At 45.1% G+C, this 25720-nt stretch overlaps 1 protein-coding gene across 1 annotated transcript in view; it reads right to left on the reverse strand.

The window, feature by feature from the left end:
- The window catches only part of LOC139755991 (prestin-like), a 184834-nt gene extending 162149 nt beyond the window's left edge, over positions 1-22685 (reverse strand). The window contains 2 exon segments of the mRNA XM_071674906.1: positions 6681-6859; positions 22261-22685. Of these exon segments, the coding sequence (XP_071531007.1) occupies positions 6681-6859; positions 22261-22352 (271 nt within the window). The 5' untranslated portion in view covers positions 22353-22685.
- Between the last annotated feature and the right edge of the window lie 3035 nt (positions 22686-25720).

The raw sequence follows: 25720 nt of genomic DNA on the forward strand, positions 1-25720 counted from the left end.
GAGAGTGTGTTGAAATGGTTTGGACACATGGAGAGAATGAGTGTGGAAAGAATGAAGAAGAAGATATTTGTGTCAGAGGTGGAGGGAAGGAGAAGCGGGAGACGAAATTGGAGGTGAAAGGATGGTGTGAAAAAGATTTTGAGCGATCGGGGCCTTAACATACAGGAGGGTGAAACGCGTGCAAGAAATACAGTGAATTGGAATGATGTGGTATACCGGGGTCGACGTGCTGTGAATGGATTGAACCAGGGCATGTGAAGCGTCTGGGGTAAACCATGGAAAGCTTTGTGGGGTGAGGATGTGGAAAGGGAGCTGTGGTTTCGGTGCATTACACATGACAGCTAGAGAGTGAGTGTGAACAAATGTGGCCTTTGTTGTCTTAACCTAGCGCTGCCTCGCGCGCGCGCGGGGGAAGGGGTGCCATTTCATGTGTGGCGGGGTGGCGACGAGAATGGATAAAGGCAGTAAGTATGAATATGTACAAGCGTATATATGTATATGTCTGTGTATGTATATGTATGTATACGTTGAAATGTACAGGTATGTATATGTGCGTGTGTGTATGTATATACATGTGTATGTGGGTGGGTTGGGCCATTCTTTCGTCTGTTTCCTTGTGCTACCTCGCTAACGCGGGAGACAGCGACAAAGTATAATATATATATATATATATATATATATATATATATATATATATATATATATATATATATATATATATATATAACAAGGAGTACTGAAATATAAGGACAAGGAAAATGTTTATGAAGGTGTTGGGTGAGTGAACGGCGAGAGGTAAAGCAGGAGTGGACATAACCACTGAAGTGTTCAGGCTGGTACATATGAGGGTACCACTGTGGAGAACACTGTGTACTCCTTAAGCTACATTGGGTCCGAGAGTTTGAGGTACAGCTGGTCACCTACACCTGACACCCTCCAGTGGATGATGACAGTATAACCAGACACACTCTAGTGGATGATGGACAGTATAACCAGACACACTCTAGTGGATGATGACAGTATAACCAGACACACTCTAGTGGATGATGACAGTATAACCAGACACACTCTAGTGGATGATGACAGTATAACCAGACACTCTCTAGTGGATGATGACAGTATAACCAGACACACTCTAGTGGATGATGACAGTATAACCAGACACTCTTAGTGGATGATGGTAGTATAACCAGACACTCTCTAGTGGATGATGACAGTATAACCAGACACACTCTAGTGGATGATGACAGTATAACCAGACACTCTCTAGTGGATGATGACATTATAACCAGACACACTCTAGTGGATGATGACAGTATAACCAGACACACTCTAGTGGATGATGACAGTATAACCAGACACACTCTAGTGGATGATGACAGTATAACCAGACCTCTCTAGTGGATGATGACAGTATAACCAGACACACTCTAGTGGATGATGGACAGTATAACCAGAACACTCTAGTGGATGATGACAGTATAACCAGACACTCTCTAGTGGATGATGACAGTATAACCAGACACTCTCCAGTGAATGATGACAGTATAACCAGACACTCTCCAGTGGATGATGACAGTATATCCAGACACACTCTAGTGGATGATGACAGTATAACCAGACAACTCTAGTGGATGATGACAGTATAACCAGACAAACTCCAGTGGATGATGACAGTATAACCAGACACACTCTAGTGCATGATGACAGTATAACCACACTCTAGTGGATGATGGCAGTATAACCAGACGCTCTCTAGTGGATGATGACAGTATAACTAGACACTCTCTAGTGGATGATGACAGTATAACCAGACACACTCTAGTGGATGATGACAGTATAACCAGACACTCTCTAGTGGATGATGACAGTATAACCAGACACACTCTAGTGGATGATGACAGTATAACCAGACACTCTGTAGTGGATGATGACAGTATAACCAGACACTCTCTAGTGGATGATGGTAGTATAACCAGACACAGTGCAGTGGATGATGACAGTATAACCAAACACACTCTAGGGGATAATGGTAGTATAACCAGACACTCTCTAGTGGATGATGGCAGTATAACCAGACACTCTCTAGTGGATGATGGTAGTATAACCAGACACTCTCTAGTGGATGATGACAGTATAACCACACTCTAGTGGATGATGTCAGTATAACCAGGCACTCTCTAGTGGATGATGACAGTATAACCACACTCTAGTGGATGATGACAGTATAACCAGACACTCTCTAGTAGATGATGACAGTATAACCAGACACTCTCTAGTGGATGATGACAGTATAACCAGACACTCTCTAGTGGATGATGACAGTATAACCAGACACTCTCTAGTGGATGATGACAGTATAACCAGACACTCTCTAGTGGATGATGACAGTATAACCAGACACTCTCTAGTGGATGATGACAGTATAACCAGACACTCTCTAGTGGATGATGACAGTATAACCAGACACTCTCTAGTGGATGATGACAGTATAACCAGACACTCTCTAGTGGATGATGACAGTATAACCAGACACTCTCTAGTGGATGATGACAGTATAACCAGACACTCTCTAGTGGATGATGGTAGTATAACCAGACACACTCTAGTGGATGATGACAGTATAACCAGACACTCTCCAGTGGATGACAGTATAACCAGACACTCTCTAGTGGATGATGACAGTATAACCAGACACTCTCTAGTGGATGATGACAGTATAACCAGACACTCTCTAGTGGATGATGACAGTATAACCAGGACACTCTCTAGTGGATGATGACATTAACCAGACACTCTAGTGGATGATGACAGTATAACCAGACACACTCTAGTGGATGATGACAGTATAACCAGACACACTCTAGTGGATGATGACAGTATAACCAGACACTCTAGTGGATGATGACAGTATAACCAGACACACTCTAGTGGATGATGACAGTATAACCAGACACACTCTAGTGGATGATGACAGTATAACCAGACACACTCTAGTGGATGACAGTATAACCAGACACTCTCTAGTGGATGATGACAGTATAACCAGACACTCTAGTGGATGATGACAGTATAACCAGACACTCTCTAGTGGATGATGACAGTATAACCAGACACTCTCTAGTGGATGATGACGTATAACCAGACAACTCTAGTGGATGATGTAGTATAACCAGACACACATGAGACAGTATAAACCTAGTGCAGTAAACCCTAGAGGACAAACCACCTGTGGATGATGAGTTACCAACTCGTGGATGATGACGAACAGCCAGTGGATAAAGAACCTCTCAGTGATGTGACATATAACGACACTCTGATGTGAATAACAGAACTTTATGGAGAGAAGTATAACAACCTAGATACGTTACACACTCTGTGGGATCAGTATAACCACTAGTGATATGATAACCAACTGATGAGACATAACAGACACTCTCTAGGATGCATAACCAGACCTATGTAGATACCACTCTGTGGATATGCAATAACCACCTCTAGGTGATGATTAACACACCTATGAGATGAATATACAACACCTGTGGATGACAGTAACAGAACCTCTTGGAATGACAATAACACTCTGTGGTGAGTATACGACCTGTGGATGAGACAGTAACCACACTAGTGGATATGAGATAACAACACTAGTGGATGATACAGTAACAACACTCTGGGTGGTATACCGACCTGGAGATGCGTATAACCGACATCTTAGTGGGAATTACCACACTCTTGTGATAGAACACTAGGGATGATGCAGAAACCACACCTCAGTGGATGATGAGTAAACCACACTTATGATGATGCAGTATACCAACACCTCTAGTGATGATGGTTAACAGAAAACTATGGATATGCAGTATAACCGCACCTCGGTGACAGTATAACACACTCAGTGGATATGCAGTATAACCACACTCTCTATATGATACAGTATAACCAGACACTCTAGTGGATGTGACATAAACCAGCACTCTAGTGGATGATGACTATAACCAACACCTCTAGTGGTGATGACAGTAAACCAGAACCTGTGGATGATACAGTATAACACACCTAGTGGATGATGAGTAACCAGACACCTTAGTGGAAGACAGTATACACACTCTTATGGATGATGCGATAACAGAACCTCAGTGGATGATACAGTATAACAGAACCTCAGTGGTGTGAGTTACGACACTCTAGTGGATGATGAGTATAACAGACACTCTAGTGGATGATGACGTTAACCAGACACTCAGGGATGACGTATAACAGAACCTCTAGGGATGAAGTAACCGACCTCAGTGATGATGACAGTTACCAACCTTAGTGGATGAGACATTAACAGACACCCAGTGGATGATGACTTAACCAGACACCTCAGGGATGAATAACCAGACACTTAGTGTATGAAGTATACCGACACTTAGTGGATGATGACGTTAACAGACACCTCAGTGGATGAGACAGTATACAACACTCTAGGGGAGAAGTATAACCACTCTAGTGGATGAGGTATACAACACTAGTGGATGAGCAGTATACACTCTGGGACAGTAACACTCTATTGAGTATAACACACTCAGGATGTGCAGTATACAACACCTAGGATGGACGTATAACCGCACTCATGATATGACTATACACACCAGGGAGATGACTACAGACACTCTAGTGATATATATACAACTTGGATGGCGATAACACACTCAGTGGGCGTAAACACTCTAGTGGTAGATTAACACACTTTGTGTGATAACCAACCTCTGTGGTGCTATAACCAGACTCTAGTGGATGATGAAGTACACACCTGTGGATACTTACCACCTTAGGGGATGACAGATAACACACTGGATAAGTAAACCTGTGGAGATGACTAACACTCTATGATGAGATTAACCGCACCTCTAGTGTGCATATACCACACTAGGATGACAATACACACTTAGTGATGATCAGACACACAGTGAGGAGTTACACCCTAGGTGATATAACCGACACCTGGTGGTAACACACTAGTGGTGATGCATAACCAGACACTTGGTACAGTAACGACCTTAGGATGAGACCACACTGGTGAGCAGAACAACCTGGATGATGGATATACAACACTCTAGTGGATGAGACATACCAGGGATACAGAAACACCTCTAGTGGATGATGGCAGTATAACCAGACACCTAGTGGATGATGACAGTTAACCAGACACCTGATGATGACAGTATAACCAGACACACTAGTGATGATGAAGTATAACCAGACCACTCTTAGATGACAGTATAACGACATTATCCAGGATGCTCGTATAAAGACACTTCTCAGAATGATGGATAGATAAAACACACTCAGTGGATGTGACAGTATAACCAGACACTCTCAGGGATGAATATAACCAGACACTCTTAGTGGATGATGACAGTATAACCAGACACTCTAGTGGATGAGACAGTATAACCAACACTCTCTAGTGGATGATGACATAAACCACACTCTAGTGGATGATGCAGTATAACAGACACTCTCTAGTGGATGAGACAGATAAACCAGACACTCCTAGTGGATGAGACAGTATAACCAGACACTCTTAGTGGATGATGACAGATACCAACATGTGATGATGACAGTAAACCAAACTCTATGTGGATGATGACAGTATAACCAAACACACTCTAGTGGATGATGGTAGTATAACCAGACACTCTCTAGTGGATGATGGAAGTATAACCAGACACAGTGTAGTGGATGATGACAGTATAACCAGACACAATCTAGTGGATGATGACAGTATAACCAGACACAGTCTAGTGGATGATGACAGTATAACCAGACACTCTCTACTGGATGATGACAGTATAACCAGACACACTCTAGTGGCTGATGGTAGTATAACCAGACACAGTGTAGTGGATGATGAGAGCCTTAACCTAATATGCCTACTTATTTAACATGATATATCACAATTCTACTGACCCGTTATGACAGAGCGACTCTCAACCCACACAAAATAAAAGAAATTGTTAACTGTGAAGTGAAGAAGCAGAAGGCAGCGACGCACATTGTATCAAGACATTAATTAAACGACTGAACACTAAACTGGCACACAAGGACAGCCTCCTCATTGGTCGTCCATCCTCGTTAACTACAAGGCAAGAGTGGATGATTGTGTGGTGAGACGTACGATTACATGATGGTCTCCCCAACGAGGCAGTTTGAAGATCACCATTGTTATAATTCATTTGCATCCATCAGTCATCAGAGATACTCCCATCCTACTACACATGTTTACATGATACACTGATGACAGACGTCAGGGTATACTGGCTTGTGACACACACACACACACACACACACACACACACACACACACAGTTATGACGTACGTATATGCATATATAAGAGAGAGATAAAGCACTATGGGATATACAAAGAAATTAAGTGAGAAACTTGCTAAAAAACAAAAATTAAAGTAGTACAATCATCATATGAGTGGTGGATAAATGGTATATGGTGACTGAGGATATGGTTAATATAGGCATTATATATAAATTTGAGCAGATGTGTGATAACAGAGAATGTTCAAGAGATGGGAGGCGACCATGAGTGTATACAACACTCTCCCCGGTACTGTCCACACACACACACACACACACACATTATACCCGTGCAGACACAGTGGTGGTAGAGGTGATCACCTGGCTTGTGTTGTGGGAGGTAGTGGTAGTTCTTGGATCGCTGGGTGACGTTGAGGGTGGGTCGTACCACACACACCTCACACCCAGCAGCAGTTCCTTCTCCTCCGCCTCCTCCAGCCGCATCACACTGCTCAGTGTGACCCATACCCGACAATATAGTGGCGCACGTCCCCGCCTCACTGTAAACAAAAGACAAACATCAATTATAATCAACAAACTCTCTAACCACAAACAACTACCACAACAAAGCATGAACTACGATCCATTCACAAAAAAAACAATTCAGGAACGAAATGTTAAATGCACGGGACATATAACCATCTTCCCAGTGTTGCAAACTATGGCTAAAGTCACCACACTGGCGACAGGTTGACAACACTGCAATATTCCTGTGTACCCGGGTGTCACGACCCAGCCCCCCCCCCCCCCCTGCTGACCTCACCCCCCCCCCCCACACAGCAGGTCGGCACATGACCAAGGTCTAGGTGATCAAGTGTCTAGTGAGAGGTGGTATAATCAAGTGTCCTTCAGTGGTCATGATCAGACGCCAGTGTGTCAGGCACAACAGTGGGTAACTGTCCTCATGATCCACATGTGTGTCTCCACACCTGCTGACACACCCTGTACCTCAGCAGGTCACATCCACCCACATCTAGGCTGACACACCCTGTGCATCAGCAGGTCACATCCACCCACATCTAGGCTGACACACCTTGTACCTCAGCAGGTCACATCCACCCACATCTAGGCTGACACACCCTGTACCTCAGCAGGTCACATCCACCCACATCTAGGCTAACACACCCTGTACCTCACCAGGTCACATCCACCCACATCTAGGCTGACACGCTACACCACACTATACACCACACTGCTCTCCATCTTACTCCACCTGCTCTCCATCAAGTAGCGAATGAACGCATACAAGAACTCTTAACTTAAATCCAACTTATTGCCCTTGTTTTTCATATAAAAATATCATGACTCCTACACTAAAACAGATATATATATATATATATATATATATATATATATATATATATATATATATATATATATATCTTTCAAACTATTCGCCATTTCCCGCGTTAGCAAGGTAGCGTTAAGAACAGAGGACTGGGCCTCTGAAGGAATATCCTCACCTGGCCCCCTTCTCTGTTCCTTCTTTTGGAAAATTGAAAAAAAAAAAAGGGAGGATTTCCAGCCCCCTACTCCCTCCCCTTTTAGTCGCCTTCTACGACACGCAGGGAATACGTGGGATGTATTCTTTCTCCCCTATCCCCAGGGATAATATATATATATATATATATATATATATATATATATATATATATATATATATATATATATATATATATATATATATATCGGTAGAACTTTATGATGGTTTGTTTATATATATATATATATATATATATATATATATATATATATATATATATATATATATATATATATACATGGAAATATTCTCACGTAGGTCGAGCAGTCCTTGCACAGGACACATGTGGCTTGTCATTGTCGCTGAAATAAACGTGGGAGTGAGTCATGCACAGGCATGCAAACACTAACTGGGTCCCTCCCAGGCTGCATGTGAAATATATATATATATATATATATATATATATATATATATATATATATATATATATATATATATATATATATATATATATATATCAATAACGTACAAACGTGTAGAGAAGAAATATAAATAAAACATCATTATACTTAGGATGGCTTGCAAGACGACCCGGAGGAGACAAAGCGAACGAGAAAAATGGGAAAGATAATGTCTAAGAAATCATGACGACCTCCACAAGTGGTTAACTGGCCAGACAAGAACAGGAGGTGATCCAAGTCAGTGTGGTTGTGACAGCGACGCCTCGTACACACACGTCGGTCGGAAGACTAGCCGAGTACCGGGAAGTAAACAACCAGTAATCTTCAATTCAAAATAAATGCCCACCCATATTTCGCAACTTACATATATCACCAATTAAAAAGACATGGCAACAGTTACGGTCAAACGTAATAATGAGATTACAATATTCCTTTACATAACGAGAACAAATGTTTATCTGAAGTTAGGGAAACACAGATGGCGTTACAATCATCACATCCAATTAACAATATCTGGTATAATATAGTGTCACGTATTACCAAATCATCCATAAATATCTAGAGGGAATCCATGCAAATAAATGGGTGGTCGTTATTTTACAATTTCATTTCAATATTTTGAATTGATCAGTAATCTAAAGTTTATTAAACGAGTCATTGTATTGTAGAGTAGCAAATAAGGTCACAACTGAGAATAAACACAAATACAACAGTCTACCTTACACATCATACCATAGAAAACCAGGTCAGGGCCCCCCCACACACAGACCCCCACGTTGTACATACATAAACATCTTTAACTACTTTCAATGATTTCCAGTGATGGCAGTAAGGGTGGCATGGTACCGGCGCTCACCAGGAAATAAAATATAGGTGTGGATCCGAAATTTGCATATTCATCACGTCATACACGTATGACACATGTCACGCGTCATGCCCACTGACCCTGGGTGGCCACGCCCCTTCACCTCCCTCCCCAAACTAGGAAAAAAACAATAAAATAACCCAAAATCAATTTACGAGAAATGTATTATACTTATCTTGCTCTTGTAATGTACAGCAAAATGATAACTGTTTTCGACTTCTGATCAAAAATGCTCCTGCATTTTATATCATTAACAAATATAAAATATTTGTTTCTAGAGATATTTTTGAAAATGATTTTATTTACAATTACCCCAATATCTCCTTCCACACGTTCCTGCTTCCCATAGCTGCGCTACTTCCAGTAACAGGGAAACGTGGACTCTTATCGAAATGAATTCTTCAGCGAGGCTGTTCTTACCGTGACATAATGTCAGCTGTCACTCGTGGAGGCGGAGTCCGGTAACAAATATAAATGTTACCAACATCTCATGTCGCCGGGAACCTTTCATTAATCGCCCTAGTGTGTCTTCATTAACAGTTCCAGTCACCCATCAACTCCCTGTCATTCTCCTAATTATAGGGTAATGATAGTAATCCTCCAGTCAGTCACGGGAAGGTGACACTGTCACATTTCCTGTAAGCCACAGATTGACGGACCAGCCATTGTCTTAATGTTAATCATATTGCTCACCTCACCAGCTCGACCAATCGCTCACTCCAGGCTCTTCATATATATACATAAGCCTCATACTGTATTTCAGACGGACATCAAGAAAATACGGGTCCTAAATATATTTTTGTAGGCGCAGTTTTCTACGCCAGGGAAGCTAAAAAAAAGAAAAAGAAAATTAATATACGTTCGGGAAGGACGCCATGAACCGGGACGTTGGTTCTTGCCTCGCGTAAACTGGATCACAGACACGATCAGAAACTCCTGGTGATCATGGGTGGACCGGGGACATCCAGGAGAGAGAGAGAGAGAGAGAGAGAGAGAGAGAGAGAGAGAGAGAGAGAGAGAGAGAGAGAGAGAGAGAGAGAGAGATTCATCTCACTGGCAGACACTTCCTGACTGGCAACTCGCCACACACGAACGTCAGTCATGGCGACCATCAACACCAACTGATGATACCATGAAATGGCGAACCTTGCCCCACACACACACGTCACAATATGTACACAGGCAGCTCCATGTGTGTGGGTTTGGTGTATCACAACGGTCGCCTCAAAGTCTGTCTCCCGGCAACAGCCCTGGTGGTTGCTGGGCGGGCGGCAGTTTCCACCATTACCCAGATATAAATGCCAAACTAGTCCGTCTCTGGCCCTCCAGCAGCAGGGAGCAGTGACATGTCATTATGTGCGTTGACCGTGCGTGTAACGACGACGCCTGACTTAACGAATGAGCAATCAGTAGTAACGTCTTCGTTTAACACCACACACAAGACACAGGGGTCAGTGTAGCCAACACAATGAGAGACCCTGGGGGTATTGTGTGTACATTGTAGTGGACCAGATTGTTCACACACACAAGATAATGTTATACCTGACTGTTCTTTGACGGGGACGTTCTGACAGTTGTTCTAACATGAACAATTTGTTGTTCTTCTTGTTTTTATCATGATGTAAGGCTGTCCTGTGACCAGGGATGAAAGTAACTCATAGTGCATTGGTGAGGGCCAGCTGGTGTCTGCTGTGAGGGAAGCCTGTTGGTCGTCCATGCTGGCAACACTGGCCTAGCCAGCCGTGCCTGACTGCCCACCCACCCACGCTGAAAGGTCGTGTAACACAGTGACCGTGCATGACATGACGGAAGTGACCGTGCATGACATGACGGAAGTGACCGTGCATGACATGACGGAAGTGACCGTGCATGACATGACGGAAGTGACCGTGCATGACATGACGGAAGTGACCGTGCATGACATGACGGAAGTGACCGTGCATGACATGACGGAAGTGACCGTGCATGACATGACGGAAGTGACCGTGCATGACAAGGATGAAGTAAACGTGCATGACAAGATGTAAGTGACCGTGCATGACTAGATGTAACTGACCATGCATGACACAAGTGACCATGCATGACACAAGTGACCATGCATGACACAAGTGACCATGCATGACACAAGTGATCCTGCATGACAAGATGTAAGTGAACTTGCATGTACATTACCAGACGTAATCACGTACGAGTCATTAAGTAATCATAATGGTTAGTTTGCTCATTAAAACCACTAGTTGCTAATATATCCAAGCCGATTTGCATTTCAAACTTGTTTAAGTTTTGATGTTTACACAAAGTTTCAGTTGATGGCCTCTGACAATATGTGGTTGATGTCTTGGGTAATCTTGATTTATCTGTTTCAAATTCGGTGTTTCTGGAACTGATAAAATTAGGTATATCCAAAAAAAATTGTGTATTTCAATTTAATGGAGAATATTAAGTGAACTAATTTATATATATAGAATTCTTTGAAACAAAATTAAAAAGGGATATCTTACCCTCTCAGGCAATCTGGTTCAGGTATGCAGATGTGTTTGGACAAACGAAAAGTAAAAAAAAAAAAAAAAAAATTGCCGTTGCTTAATTCAAAACTTTGATCAAATTTACTGAGGAAATATAAAATGCCTGTGTGATCAATTTTAGACTGCATGATCCGTGGGGTTGGAAACATGTTTAAGTTTGACATATATACATAAAACCCAACAATGTTTGTTCTTATATTCATTATTACTCTCCTCAAAATGAGAAAATTAAAGAATATTTATTCCAATCAATGTTCATACAGGTATCACGTACACGAAACTGCACTCGGGACTAATCGTTCTTCATTTTTTCGCGTAATATCACATATATGTCTTTTATTCTTTATTTTTATTATACTTAGTCGCTGTTTCCCTTGTTAACGAGGTAGCGCAAGGAAACACACACACAAAATAAATGGCCCAACCCACCCACATACACATGTATATACATAAACGCCCACACACGCACATATACATACCTATAAATTTCATCTATACATACATATACATACAGACATATATACACATTTACATAGTCATATTTGCTTCCTTCATCCATTCCGTAATATATATATATATATATATATATATATATATATATATATATATATATATATATATATACATCATAAATATATCAATAAATATATATCCACAAAACTTGATAAATTCAAGTGTGCATGCAGTTCCTACCTCTGAACTGACTCATTTCCCACCATTCGCTTTCAGAACATTTCAACTTATGGATAAGACGAACATGATGGGCATCACACCTGCTCGTGACTGCCTACAAAACGCAACATAATGACCCTGGCAAACTCTTATCTGCCAGACACAGGGGCACATGTGTACATGTTGTCATGACTCTTGTGAGCAGCTGGTGTGTACCTACAGGGGTCGTACACGTCCCAAGATGGAGTAGTGCTCACATGTGTGGCTGGGATGGCTCATCACCTCTCTCTCTCTCTCTCTCTCTCTCTCTCTCTCTCTCTCTCTCTCTCTCTCTCTCTCTCTCTCTCCAACATGGCCAGTGGTATGGAGAGTCTTGGTCCTGGCTGGCATCACCTCACTCCAGCCATCCCTCACCGTCCGCACTGGGGACTGCTTCTCTCTCTGTTGTACATGTCTCATGTTGCCCACTTGGCGGGTGAGGCGTGGCCAGAGCCAGGCTGCTGCTTCCGACACATTATGTGTTGGAGGTGAGCCATACGAGGAGGGACTGTGGTCACAACCTCCCTCACCTCCTCCTGCCACACCAAAACGGTGTCACAGTCGCTTGCATTCTTATCTGTCTTTCCCAAACCGTTCCACGTTCCAGAGTCGGGTCTAAAGCTAACGACGGGATAGAGAGAGAGAGAGAGAGAGAGAGAGAGAGAGAGAGAGAGAGAGAGATAGAGAGAGAGAGAGAGAGAGAGAGAGAGAGAGAGCCCAGTCAGTCCTTCCCATATTCCTCTCTCGTATACCCGTCATTCTAACATCCAACATGGCCCTAACCTGGACACCTATTCGTCCATGTTATGTCATGTTAGAGAAAGATATATATATATATCCTACGATATCTCACCATGAGCCACTGCGAGACTATCGTAGCAAAATATATAGATTTATTTTGTCAAAATCATATCAAAAAACCAAGCAGCCAACACGACACAAAGGCTCGTAAAAATAATTTTTTTCTTCCTATCCTGTTTGTCATGACCAGGTTGTGTGGACGTGTGAGGTGCTCATGATGTCATGGATGACATGATCATGGATGACATGATCATGGATGACATGATCATGGATGACATGATCATGGATGTCATGATCATGGATGACATGATCATGGATGACATGATCATGGATGACATGATCATGGATGTCATGACCATGGATGACATGATCATGGATGTCATGACCATGGATGACATGATCGTGGATGACATGATCATGGATGACATCGTGTGTGGGGGGGGGATATCGTAACGTGATAACATGGTTGTATCATGTTGTGACAGAGGTGGTGGTGGTGGTAACACGTCCAGGGTTGATAACGGTGTTACAGGAGGATGTTACAACGCCGGCCACCATGACTGTGCCTCATGACACATTACCGTCACTCATCCACCCTCTCATTCCTCCTCCTCGTACTAGCCAATGAGGCGACCACAACTAGCTACCGACACTAGCTAACGAGGCCGCATGCCAATTACACCGTAGCACACCGTTAACAACCCATAACCACCCACAATCCACTCGTGGCAGCACCGTACAGGTGTGTGGGGGGAAACTCGTCCACAAATCCTGGACTCACAATGTTGCAGTAAGTCGTCCTCACAGGTCGCATGAGGCGGCTTGTGAGTGTGTGAGGGAAGGTCTCCACATCGGCTGAGGTAACACGTCAGTCGGAGATGCTGTTACGAGTGGCATCGGAGACGATATATGTGGCTCGAGAGACGATATATGTGGCCCGAGAGACAATATATGTGGCCCGAGTGGGGTCCGGTGTGGCGCGGAGGGGGGTTCGTGGTGTGGGAGGGCCCGCGTCCCTGGCAGGCAGGTCGGATCAGGTCGCCTCCCATATACAGACATGGTGCCGGACTGGTCGTGCCACGTCCCATCTTAACGTGATCTACGACGTGTACTGCTTTACCTCGTCCTGCTCTTAACAACACGTAAGTTTACAACCCAAGCTACGACACACACACACACACACACACACACACACACACACACAAACCAAGGAATGGAACAAGAAAGGCACCGAACCTTGACAGGATAAGGTAGGAAACGATAAGGATGAGTGGAGGAGAAGCGACACGTCCTGACCTACGAGTGACGTGTATCCTGAGCCGTACTGACGACCGGACCTCCAGTTATACTAACTACCGGACCCTCAGCTATACTAACTACCGGACCCTCAGCTATACTAACTACCGGACCCTCAGCTATACTAACTACCGGACCCTCAGCTATACTAACTACCGGACCCTCACCTATACTAACTACCGGACCCTCAGCAATACTAACTAACGGACCCTGAACGATACTAACTACCGGACGGACCCCCCGCAGCAGTAACTACCGGACCCCCAGGCAATCGTCATGGTGGGTATAATGTGTGACACTAAGATAATGTTCTCTTGCTTCATCATCATCATCATCATCATCATCATCATCATGTCAACATCATCATCATCATCATCATCACTCTAAATCAAACATAACATCTTCTCTCTCTCTCTCTCTCTCTCTCTCTCTCTCTCTCTCTCTCTCTCTCTCTCTCTCTCTCTCTCTCCCTCTCTCTCTCTCGACTGATTATAAATTTTTCGCGTTTGAAGGTAACAAAAAGTAAGGTGTGTGTGTGTGTGTGTGTGTGTGTGTGTGTGGTAAGGGAGGGAGGGAGGGAGGGAGGGAAGGGGGGGAGGGAGGGACCACCAGCTGGAGCCAGATGTACCCAGCAACCTTTACACCACGAAGATACGACCTTGAATACGACGGTACGACCCTTGATGCACGACGTACGACCCTTGAATACGACGGTACGACACTTGATGCACGACGTACGACCCTTGAATACGACGGTACGACACTTGATGCACGACGTACGACCCTTGAATACGACGGTACGACACTTGATGCACGACGTACGACCCTTGAATACGACGGTACGACACTTGATGCACGACGTACGACCCTTGAATACGACGGTACGACACTTGATGCACGACGTACGACCCTTGAATACGACGGTACGACACTTGATGCACGACGTACGACCCTTGAATACGACGGTACGACACTTGATGCACGACGTACGACCCTTGAATACGACGGTACGACCCCTGATGCACGACGTACGACCCTTGAACATGGAACACGATGGTAAGATATAGACCAGTGGAACATGGAACATGATGGTCAGATATTGACCAGTGGAACATGGAACATGATGGTCAGATATTGACCAGTGGAACATGGAACATGATGGTCAGGTATTGACCAGTGGAACATGGAACATGATGGTCAGATATTGACCAGTGGAACATGGAACATGATGGTCAGATATAGACCAGTGGAACATGGAACATGATGGTAAGATATAGACCAGTGGAACATGGAACATGATGATCAGATATTGACCAGTGGAACATGGAACATGATGGTCAGATATTGACCAGTGGAACATGGAACATGATGGTCAGGTATTGACCAGTGGAACATGGAACATGATGGTCAGATATAGACCAGTGGAACATGGAACATGATGGTCAGATATTGACCAGTGGAACATGGAACATGATGGTAAGATATAGACCAGTGGAACATGGAACATGATGGTAAGATATAGACCAGTGGAACATGGAACATGATGGTAAGATATTGACCAGTGGAACATGGAACATGATGGTAAGATATTGACCAGTGGAACATGGAACATGATGGTCAGATATAGACCAGTGGAACATGGAACATGATGGTAAGATATTGACCAGTGGAACATGGAACATGATAGTCAGATATAGACCAGTGGAACATGGAACATGATGGTAAGATATTGACCAGTGGAACATGGAACATGATGGTCAGATATAGACCAGTGGAACATGGAACACGATGGTCAGATATTGACCAGTGGAACATGGAACATGATGGTCAGGTACTGACCAGTGGAACATGGAACACGATGGTAAGATATTGACCAGTGGAACATGGAACATGATGGTCAGATATAGACCAGTGGAACATGGAACATGATGGTCAGATATTGACCAGTGGAACATGACGGTAAGATATAGACCAGTGGAACATGGAACATGATGGTAAGATATTGACCATTGGAACATGGAACATGATGGTCAGATATAGACCAGTGGAACATGGAACATGATGGTCAGGTATTGACCAGTGGAACATGGAACATGATGGTCAGGTATTGACCAGTGGAACATGGAACATGATGGTCAGATATTGACCAGTGGAACATGGAACATGATGGTCAGATATTGACCAGTGGAACATGGAACATGATGGTCAGATATTGACCAGTGGAACATGGAACATGATGGTAAGATATAGACCAGTGGAACATGGAACATGATGGTAAGATATTGACCAGTGGAACATGGAACATGATGGTCAGATACAGAACAGTGGAACATGGAACATGATGGTAAGATATAGACCAGTGGAACATGGAACATGATGGTAAGATATAGACCAGTGGAACATGGAACATGATGGTCAGATATTGACCAGTGGAACATGGAACATGATGGTAAGATATAGACCAGTGGAACATGGAACATGATGGTAAGATATAGACCAGTGGAACATGGAACATGATGGTAAGATATAGACCAGTGGAACATGGAACATGATGGTAAGATATAGACCAGTGGAACATGGAACATGATGGTAAGATATAGAGCAGTGGAACATGGAACATGATGGTAAGATATAGACCAGTGGAACATGGAACATGATGGTAAGATATAGACAAGTGGAACATGGAACATGATGGTCAGATATTGACCAGTGGAACATGGAACAAGATGGTAAGATATAGACCAGTGGAACATGGAACATGATGGTAAGATATAGACCAGTGGAACATGGAACATGATGGTAAGATATAGACCAGTGGAACATGGAACATGATGGTCAGATATTGACCAGTGGAACATGGAACATGATGGTAAGATATAGACCAGTGGAACATGGAACATGATGGTAAGATATAGACCAGTGGAACATGGAACATGATGGTAAGATATAGACAAGTGGAACATGGAACATGATGGTAAGATATAGACCAGTGGAACATGGAACATGATGGTAAGATATAGACCAGTGGAACATGGAACATGATGGTAAGATATAGACCAGTGGGACATGGAACATGATGGTAAGATATAGACAAGTGGAACATGGAACATGATGGTCAGATATTGACCAGTGGAACATGGAACAAGATGGTAAGATATAGACCAGTGGAACATGGAACATGATGGTAAGATATAGACCAGTGGAACATGGAACATGATGGTAAGATATAGACCAGTGGAACATGGAACATGATGGTCAGATATAGACCAGTGGAACATGGAACACGATGGTCAGATATAGACCAGTGGAACATGGAACATGATGGTAAGATATAGACAAGTGGAACATGGAACATGATGGTAAGATATAGACCAGTGGAACATGGAACATGATGGTAAGATATAGACCAGTGGAACATGGAACATGATGGTCAGATATAGACCAGTGGAACATGGAACATGATGGTCAGATATAGACCAGTGGAACATGGAACATGATGGTAAGATATAGACCAGTGGAACATGGAACATGATGGTCAGATATAGACCAGTGGAACATGGAACATGATGGTCAGATATAGACCAGTGGAACATGGAACATGATGGTCAGATATAGACCAGTGGAACATGGAACATGATGGTAAGATATAGACCAGTGGAACATGGAACATGATGGTCAGATATAGACCAGTGGAACATGGAACATGATGGTCAGATACAGACCAGTGGAACATGGAACATGATGGTCAGATACAGACCAGTGGAACATGGAACATAATGGGAGACAAACATCATGTCCTGGACGGAGGGGACACGTCCTCGCCAGACAGACTGGGGACGTTAGTTCCCCCCCAGGCAGGGAACATGATAGTGACCTTACAGTCCAGTGACGCTGATGATACATGATCCACACTTAATGTCACTTTCATGTTCAACAAACTGGCATAAGACGATTATGTACACACCTTTACTAAGTGGTCTGGCAAGATGCCGCCACTGGACGCCCCCCCACCCATCATCCACCAAGATCAACACGGGTCATAATGATGGGACATCCACCGACCACACACTGCCAGGATCTGGCTATGTGGCATCGACCACACACTGCCAGGATCTGGCTATGTGGCATCGACCACACACTGCCAGGATCTGGCTATGTGGCATCGACCACACACTGCCAGGATCTGGCTATGTGGCATCGACCACACACTGCCAGGATCTGGCTATGTGGTGGCCATGATGGCAGGGCTCAAGGCCAGGCGACCTCAAAGAAAAGGTCCGATTTATTCTAACAGAAAATATCGAGGCAGAAGAATACATTAGTATTGAGGAGATCCACGGGGGGACACACACACACACACACACACACACACCACTCGCTCAACCCACGAGATAAAAAAAAAAATAAATTCATTATACATTCGGAAGATAATTATTCAGAACTGGTTGATGGGTGTAGCGGGGAGATAACTGGCCCAGAAATTTTATGATGATAATGAAGGTTAGGGAGGGAGTGAGGGAGGGAGGGAAAGTGTACTGAAACACGAAAGTAAATATGTGGGGAGTGGAATGCCAGGTTGTGTGGTGTGTGTTGACAGTGGTGGTGGAGCCGTCACCCACTGTGGCAAGCCTGGCCTGGCCTAGCCGGGCAGACTCCACGTTGTTAAGACTTGAACATGATACAAAGATAAGAAAGTCTTACCTGAAGGATCTTGTTGAACGTTACATCATAATTCACAAAGGCCCCTGAACACTACGAACCCACCATTATGGCCCCTGAACACTACGAACCCACCATTATGACTCCTGAACACTACGAACCCACCATTATGGCCCCTGAACACTACGAACCCACCATTATGACTCCTGAACACTACGAACCCACCATTATGGCCCCTGAACACTATGAACCCACCATTATGGCTCCTGAACACTACGAACCCACCATTATGGCCCCTGAACACTACGAACCCACCATTATGGCTCCTGAACACTACGAACCCACCATTATGGCCCCTGAACACTACGAACCCACCATTATGGACCCTGAACACTACGAACCCACCATTATGACTCCTGAACACTACGAACCCACCATTATGGCTCCTGAACACTACGAACCCACCATTATGACTCCTGAACACTACGAACCCACCATTATGGCTCCTGAACACTACGAACCCACCATTATGGCCCCTGAACACTACGAACCCACCATTATGGCCCCTGAACACTACGAACCCACCATAATGGCCCCTGAACACTACGAACCCACCATTACGGCCCCTGAACACTACGAACCCACTATTATGGCCCCTGAACATTATGAACCCACCATTATGGCCCCTGAACACTACGAACCCACCATCATGGCCCCTGAACACTACGAACCCACCATTATGGCCCCTGAACACTACGAACCCACCATTATGGACCCTGAACACTACGAACCCACCATTATGACTCCTGAACACTACGAACCCACCATTATGGCTCCTGAACACTACGAACCCACCATTATGACTCCTGAACACTACGAACCCACCATTATGGCTCCTGAACACTACGAACCCACCATTATGGCCCCTGAACACTACGAACCCACCATTATGGCCCCTGAACACTACGAACCCACCATAATGGCCCCTGAACACTACGAACCCACCATTATGGCCCCTGAACACTACGAACCCACCATTATGGCCCCTGAACACTACGAACCCACCATAATGGCCCCTGAACACTACGAACCCACCATTACGGCCCCTGAACACTACGAACCCACTATTATGGCCCCTGAACACTATGAACCCACCATTATGGCCCCTGAACACTACGAACCCACCATCATGGCCCCTGAACACTACGAACCCACCATTATGGCCCCTGAACACTACGAACCCACCATAATGGCCCCTGAACACTACGAACCCACCATTATGGCCCCTGAACACTACGAACCCACCATTATGGCCCCTGAACACTACGAACCCACCATAATGGCCCCTGAACACTACGAACCCACCATTACGGCCCCTGAACACTACGAACCCACTATTATGGCCCCTGAACACTATGAACCCACCATTATGGCCCCTGAACACTACGAACCCACCATTATGGCCCCTGAACACTACGAACCCACCATCATGGCCCCTGAACACTACGAACCCACCATCATGGCCCCTGAACACTACGAACCCACCATTATGGCCCCTGAACACTACGAACCCACCATTATGGCCCCTGAACACTACGAACCCACCATTATGGACCCTGAACACTACGAACCCACCATTATGGTTGAAGTTCACAACGTTGGTAAGTGACGCGTCGTGGTGGTCGTGAGGCAAGATGGCCCATCCATTATTCTGAGTATCTTGGGCAAAATCATCAATGTTTGGGCGACATCTTGAAGCGGTGAGAGAGAAGCGTTTAGGAAAGTAGGTCGGTGAGAACTGAACACGCCCGACCATATACATTAACCCACACCTCACGCCTACAACTCCACCAATACCAATGAAAAAAAAAAAAGAAACTTACATTTTTCCTTAAACTTTACTTTTAAATATCAACGGTGTTCTAGCCTACTGTATTACAACATAAACGTACAAAAACCAATGTAACAATTTCCAAACTTCTTTACGTTATGAACTTGATTATTTGTGATGACGTCATTCATTCCATTATACACCTCACACACACGCATAACACACGCCTCAATTACAGCCCACTACACTCACGTTTACCACGGGCCGCCCTGCACCACACCGAGCACACACACACACACACACACACACACACACACACACACACACACAACCAAGAGCATATATCAAGCTTAGTCTTGACACACACACACACACACACACACACACCTCATCACTGACAGTGAGACACAGTGTTTGCTCCCGTGGGTCGTCCGGAGATCACTCGCTTACCTTACACCACGAGAAGACACATGTTATGTTCATCATCACACACTAGTGTGGGACAGGTGGGTCAACTTACCACTTCATCATACACTAGTATGTACAGGTGGGTCAACTTACCACTTCATCATACACTAGTATGTACAGGTGGGTCAACTTACCACTTCATCATACACTAGTATGTACAGGTGGGTCAACTTACCACTTCATCATACACTAGTATGTACAGGTGGGTCAACTTACCACTTCATCATACACTAGTATGTACAGGTGGGTCAACTTACCACTTCATCATACACTAGTGTGGGACAGGTGGGTCAACTTACCACTTCATCATACACTAGTGTGGGACAGGTGGGTCAACTTACCACTTCATCATACACTAGTATGTACAGGTGGGTCAACTTACCACTTCATCATTCACTAGTGAGGGACAGGTGGGTCAACTTACCACTTCATCATACACTAGTGTGGGACAGGTGGGTCAACTTACCACTTCATCATACACTAGTGAGGGACAGGTGGGTCAACTTACCACTTCATCATACACTAGTGTGGGACAGGTGGGTCAACTTACCACTTCATCATACACTAGTGAGGGACAGGTGGGTCAACTTACCACTTCATCATACACTAGTGAGGGACAGGTGGGTCAACTTACCACTTCATCATACACTAGTGAGGGACAGGTGGGTCAACTTACCACTTCATCATACACTAGTGAGGGACAGGTGGGTCAACTTACCACTTCATCATACACTAGTGAGGGACAGGTGGGTCAACTTACCACTTCATCACACACCAGTATGTACAGGTGGGTCAACTTACCACTTTAATCCATAACCCTTCTCACTGGGCTGTTGTGGACCCGGGCTGTTAGGTCGGCCGGTAAAATCTTGTCTTTTCACCGGTACCCGCATCCTCCACTGGTCTTATATATATATATATAATTAGTTAAGTCTCGATCACTCGACACCCGCACACGGCCCAAGCCGCTCCACTTTCTCTGATAATGATATGGTTTATCCTGAGATGGTGGCCGAGGTGGCTCTCTCTCTCTCTCACTACGGCTGCTGCCTCCTCTGGGCCCCGCTGGCCTCACTATGCCAAGAGCACCGCGGACGCACGGCCAAGTGCAGCAGACCTACAAAGCCAAAGAACAAGGACAGTGCGCAGCGCGGCCTGCGCAGGCGAGGACTTCGCCGAAGGATACCCCTCAGGTTCCACACGGCTGGCGACCACACGTTTGATCTTTGGTCCACCTGCACGGAGCCACCCCACACCACACCACACCACACCACACCACACCACACCACACCACACCACCGCTGACGTACGTGAGCACGGCTTTATCCCACTGCTCATGATGGAAGGTTTAACACTGGAATTCTCTCCAGTGGAAACGGATGTGTGTGTGTCTGGCAACGACATCTTCAGGTGTAGGTTCACCCTCAGCACACACCCACGTACACACCACCACCACCACCAGCAGGTCTAACAAGAGATAACCATCTCGTTAATCGATCAGGTTAATGACATGCAAGATATACAGCAAATATGTAAGGAAAAAAAGGGTTTGTGAGCGTTCCGTGTCTCTGTAACCTTGATCAGGAAAAGTTTCTGAGCGTTCGCCACGCCACTTTAATGGCCTTCGGCGCCGCTAAAGGGGCTTTGGAATTAAATCTAAATTTACGCCACGTATCACAGTAAAAGCTAAAATGGTTCATCTGTTCTTAGGTCCTCCTGTACTACTGCCATCACACGTGTATCTATAGATATGACGTCACTGATGTACGGAGGGGGGGTACAACTGTGAGGTGGGCCCCCCCCACAGTAACACTATGAATGGCAGGATCCCTCACCACAACACACTATGTATGGGAGGATCCCTCACCACAACACACTATGTATGGGAGGATCCCTCACCACAACACACTATGTATGGGAGGATCCCTCACCACAACACACTATGTATGGGAGGACCCCTCACCACAACACACTATGTGGAGGATCCCTCACCACAACACACTATGTATGGGAGGATCCTCCTCCACAACACACTATGTATGGGAGGATCCCTCACCACAACACACTATGTATGGGAGGATCCCTCACCACAACACACTATGTATGGGAGGATCCCTCACACAACACACTATGTATGGGAGGATCCTCACCACAACACACTATGTATGGGAGGATCCCTCACCACACAACACACTATGTATGGGAGGATCCCTCACCACAACACACTATGTATGGGAGGATCCCTCACCACAACACACTATGTATGGGAGGATCCCTCACCACAACACACTATGTATGGGAGGATCCCTCACCACAACACACTATGTATGGGAGGATCCCTCACCACAACACACTATGTATGGGAGGATCCCTCACCACAACACACTATGTATGGGAGGATCCCTCACCACAACACACTATGTATGGAGGATCCCTCACCACAACACACTATGTATGGGAGGATCCCTCACCACAACACACTATGTATGGGAGGATCCCTCACCACAACACACTATGTATGGGAGGATCCCTCACCACAAACACACTATGTATGGAGGATCCCTCACCACAACACACTATGTATGGGAGGATCCCTCACCACAACACACTATGTATGGGAGGATCCCTCACCACAACACACTATGTATGGGAGGATCCCTCACCACAACACACTATGTATGGAGGATCCCTCACCACAACACACTATGTATGGAGGATCCCTCACCACAACACACTATGTATGGGAGGATCCCTCACCACAACACACTATGTATGGGAGGATCCCTCACCACAACACACTATGTATGGGAGGATCCCTCACCACAACACACTATGTATGGGAGGATCCCTCACCACAACACACTATGTATGGGAGGATCCCTCACCACAACACACTATGTATGGGAGGATCCCTCACCACAACACACTATGTATGGGAGGATCCCTCACCACAACACACTATGTATGGGAGGATCCCTCACCACAACACACTATGTATGGGAGGATCCCTCACCACAACACACTATGTATGGGAGGATCCCTCACCACAACACACTATGTATGGGAGGATCCCTCACCACAACACACTATGAATGGCAGGATCCCTCACCACAACACACTATGTATGGGAGGATCCCTCACCACAACACACTATGTATGGGAGGATCCCTCACCACAACACACTATGTATGGGAGGATCCCTCACCACAACACACTATGTATGGGAGGATCCCTCACCACAACACACTATGAATGGCAGGATCCCTCACCACAACACACTATGTATGGGAGGATCCCTCACCACAACACACTATGTATGGGAGGATCCCTCACCACAACACACTATGTATGGGAGGATCCCTCACCACAACACACTATGTATGGGAGGATCCCTCACCACAACACACTATGTATGGGAGGATCCCTCACCACAACACACTATGTATGGGAGGATCCCTCACCACAACACACTATGTATGGGAGGATCCCTCACCACAACACACTATGTATGGGAGGATCCTTCACCACAACACACTATGTATGGGAGGATCCCTCACCACAACACACTATGTATGGGAGGATCCCTCACCACAACACACTATGTATGGGAGGATCCCTCACCACAACACACTATGTATGGGAGGATCCCTCACCACAACACACTATGTATGGGAGGATCCCTCACCACAACACACTATGTATGGGAGGATCCCTCACCACAACACACTATGTATGGGAGGATCCCTCACCACAACACACTATGTATGGGAGGATCCCTCACCACAACACACTATGTATGGGAGGATCCCTCACCACAACACACTATGTATGGGAGGATCCCTCACCACAACACACTATGTATGGGAGGATCCCTCACCACAACACACTATGTATGGGAGGATCCCTCACCACAACACACTATGTATGGGAGGATCCCTCACCACAACACACTATGTATGGGAGGATCCCTCACCACAACACACTATGTATGGGAGGATCCCTCACCACAACACACTATGTATGGGAGGATCCCTCACCACAACACACTATGTATGGGAGGATCCCTCACCACAACACACTATGTATGGGAGGATCCTTCACCACAACACACGGATCTACAATTAAGAATTTCATTCATATTTGGTAAGTGTGGGAGGGCGTACCGTGAGGAGGGAGAGAGGAGGAGGAGGTGGGTAACAAGAGCGCGCGCTACCTGGTTCGCCTTGATGGTGGGCACCCCAACGTACCTCCTCCTACCCAT

This window comes from Panulirus ornatus, chromosome 20 (assembly GCF_036320965.1).
Source record: "Panulirus ornatus isolate Po-2019 chromosome 20, ASM3632096v1, whole genome shotgun sequence".
Lineage (NCBI taxonomy): Eukaryota > Metazoa > Arthropoda > Malacostraca > Decapoda > Palinuridae > Panulirus > Panulirus ornatus.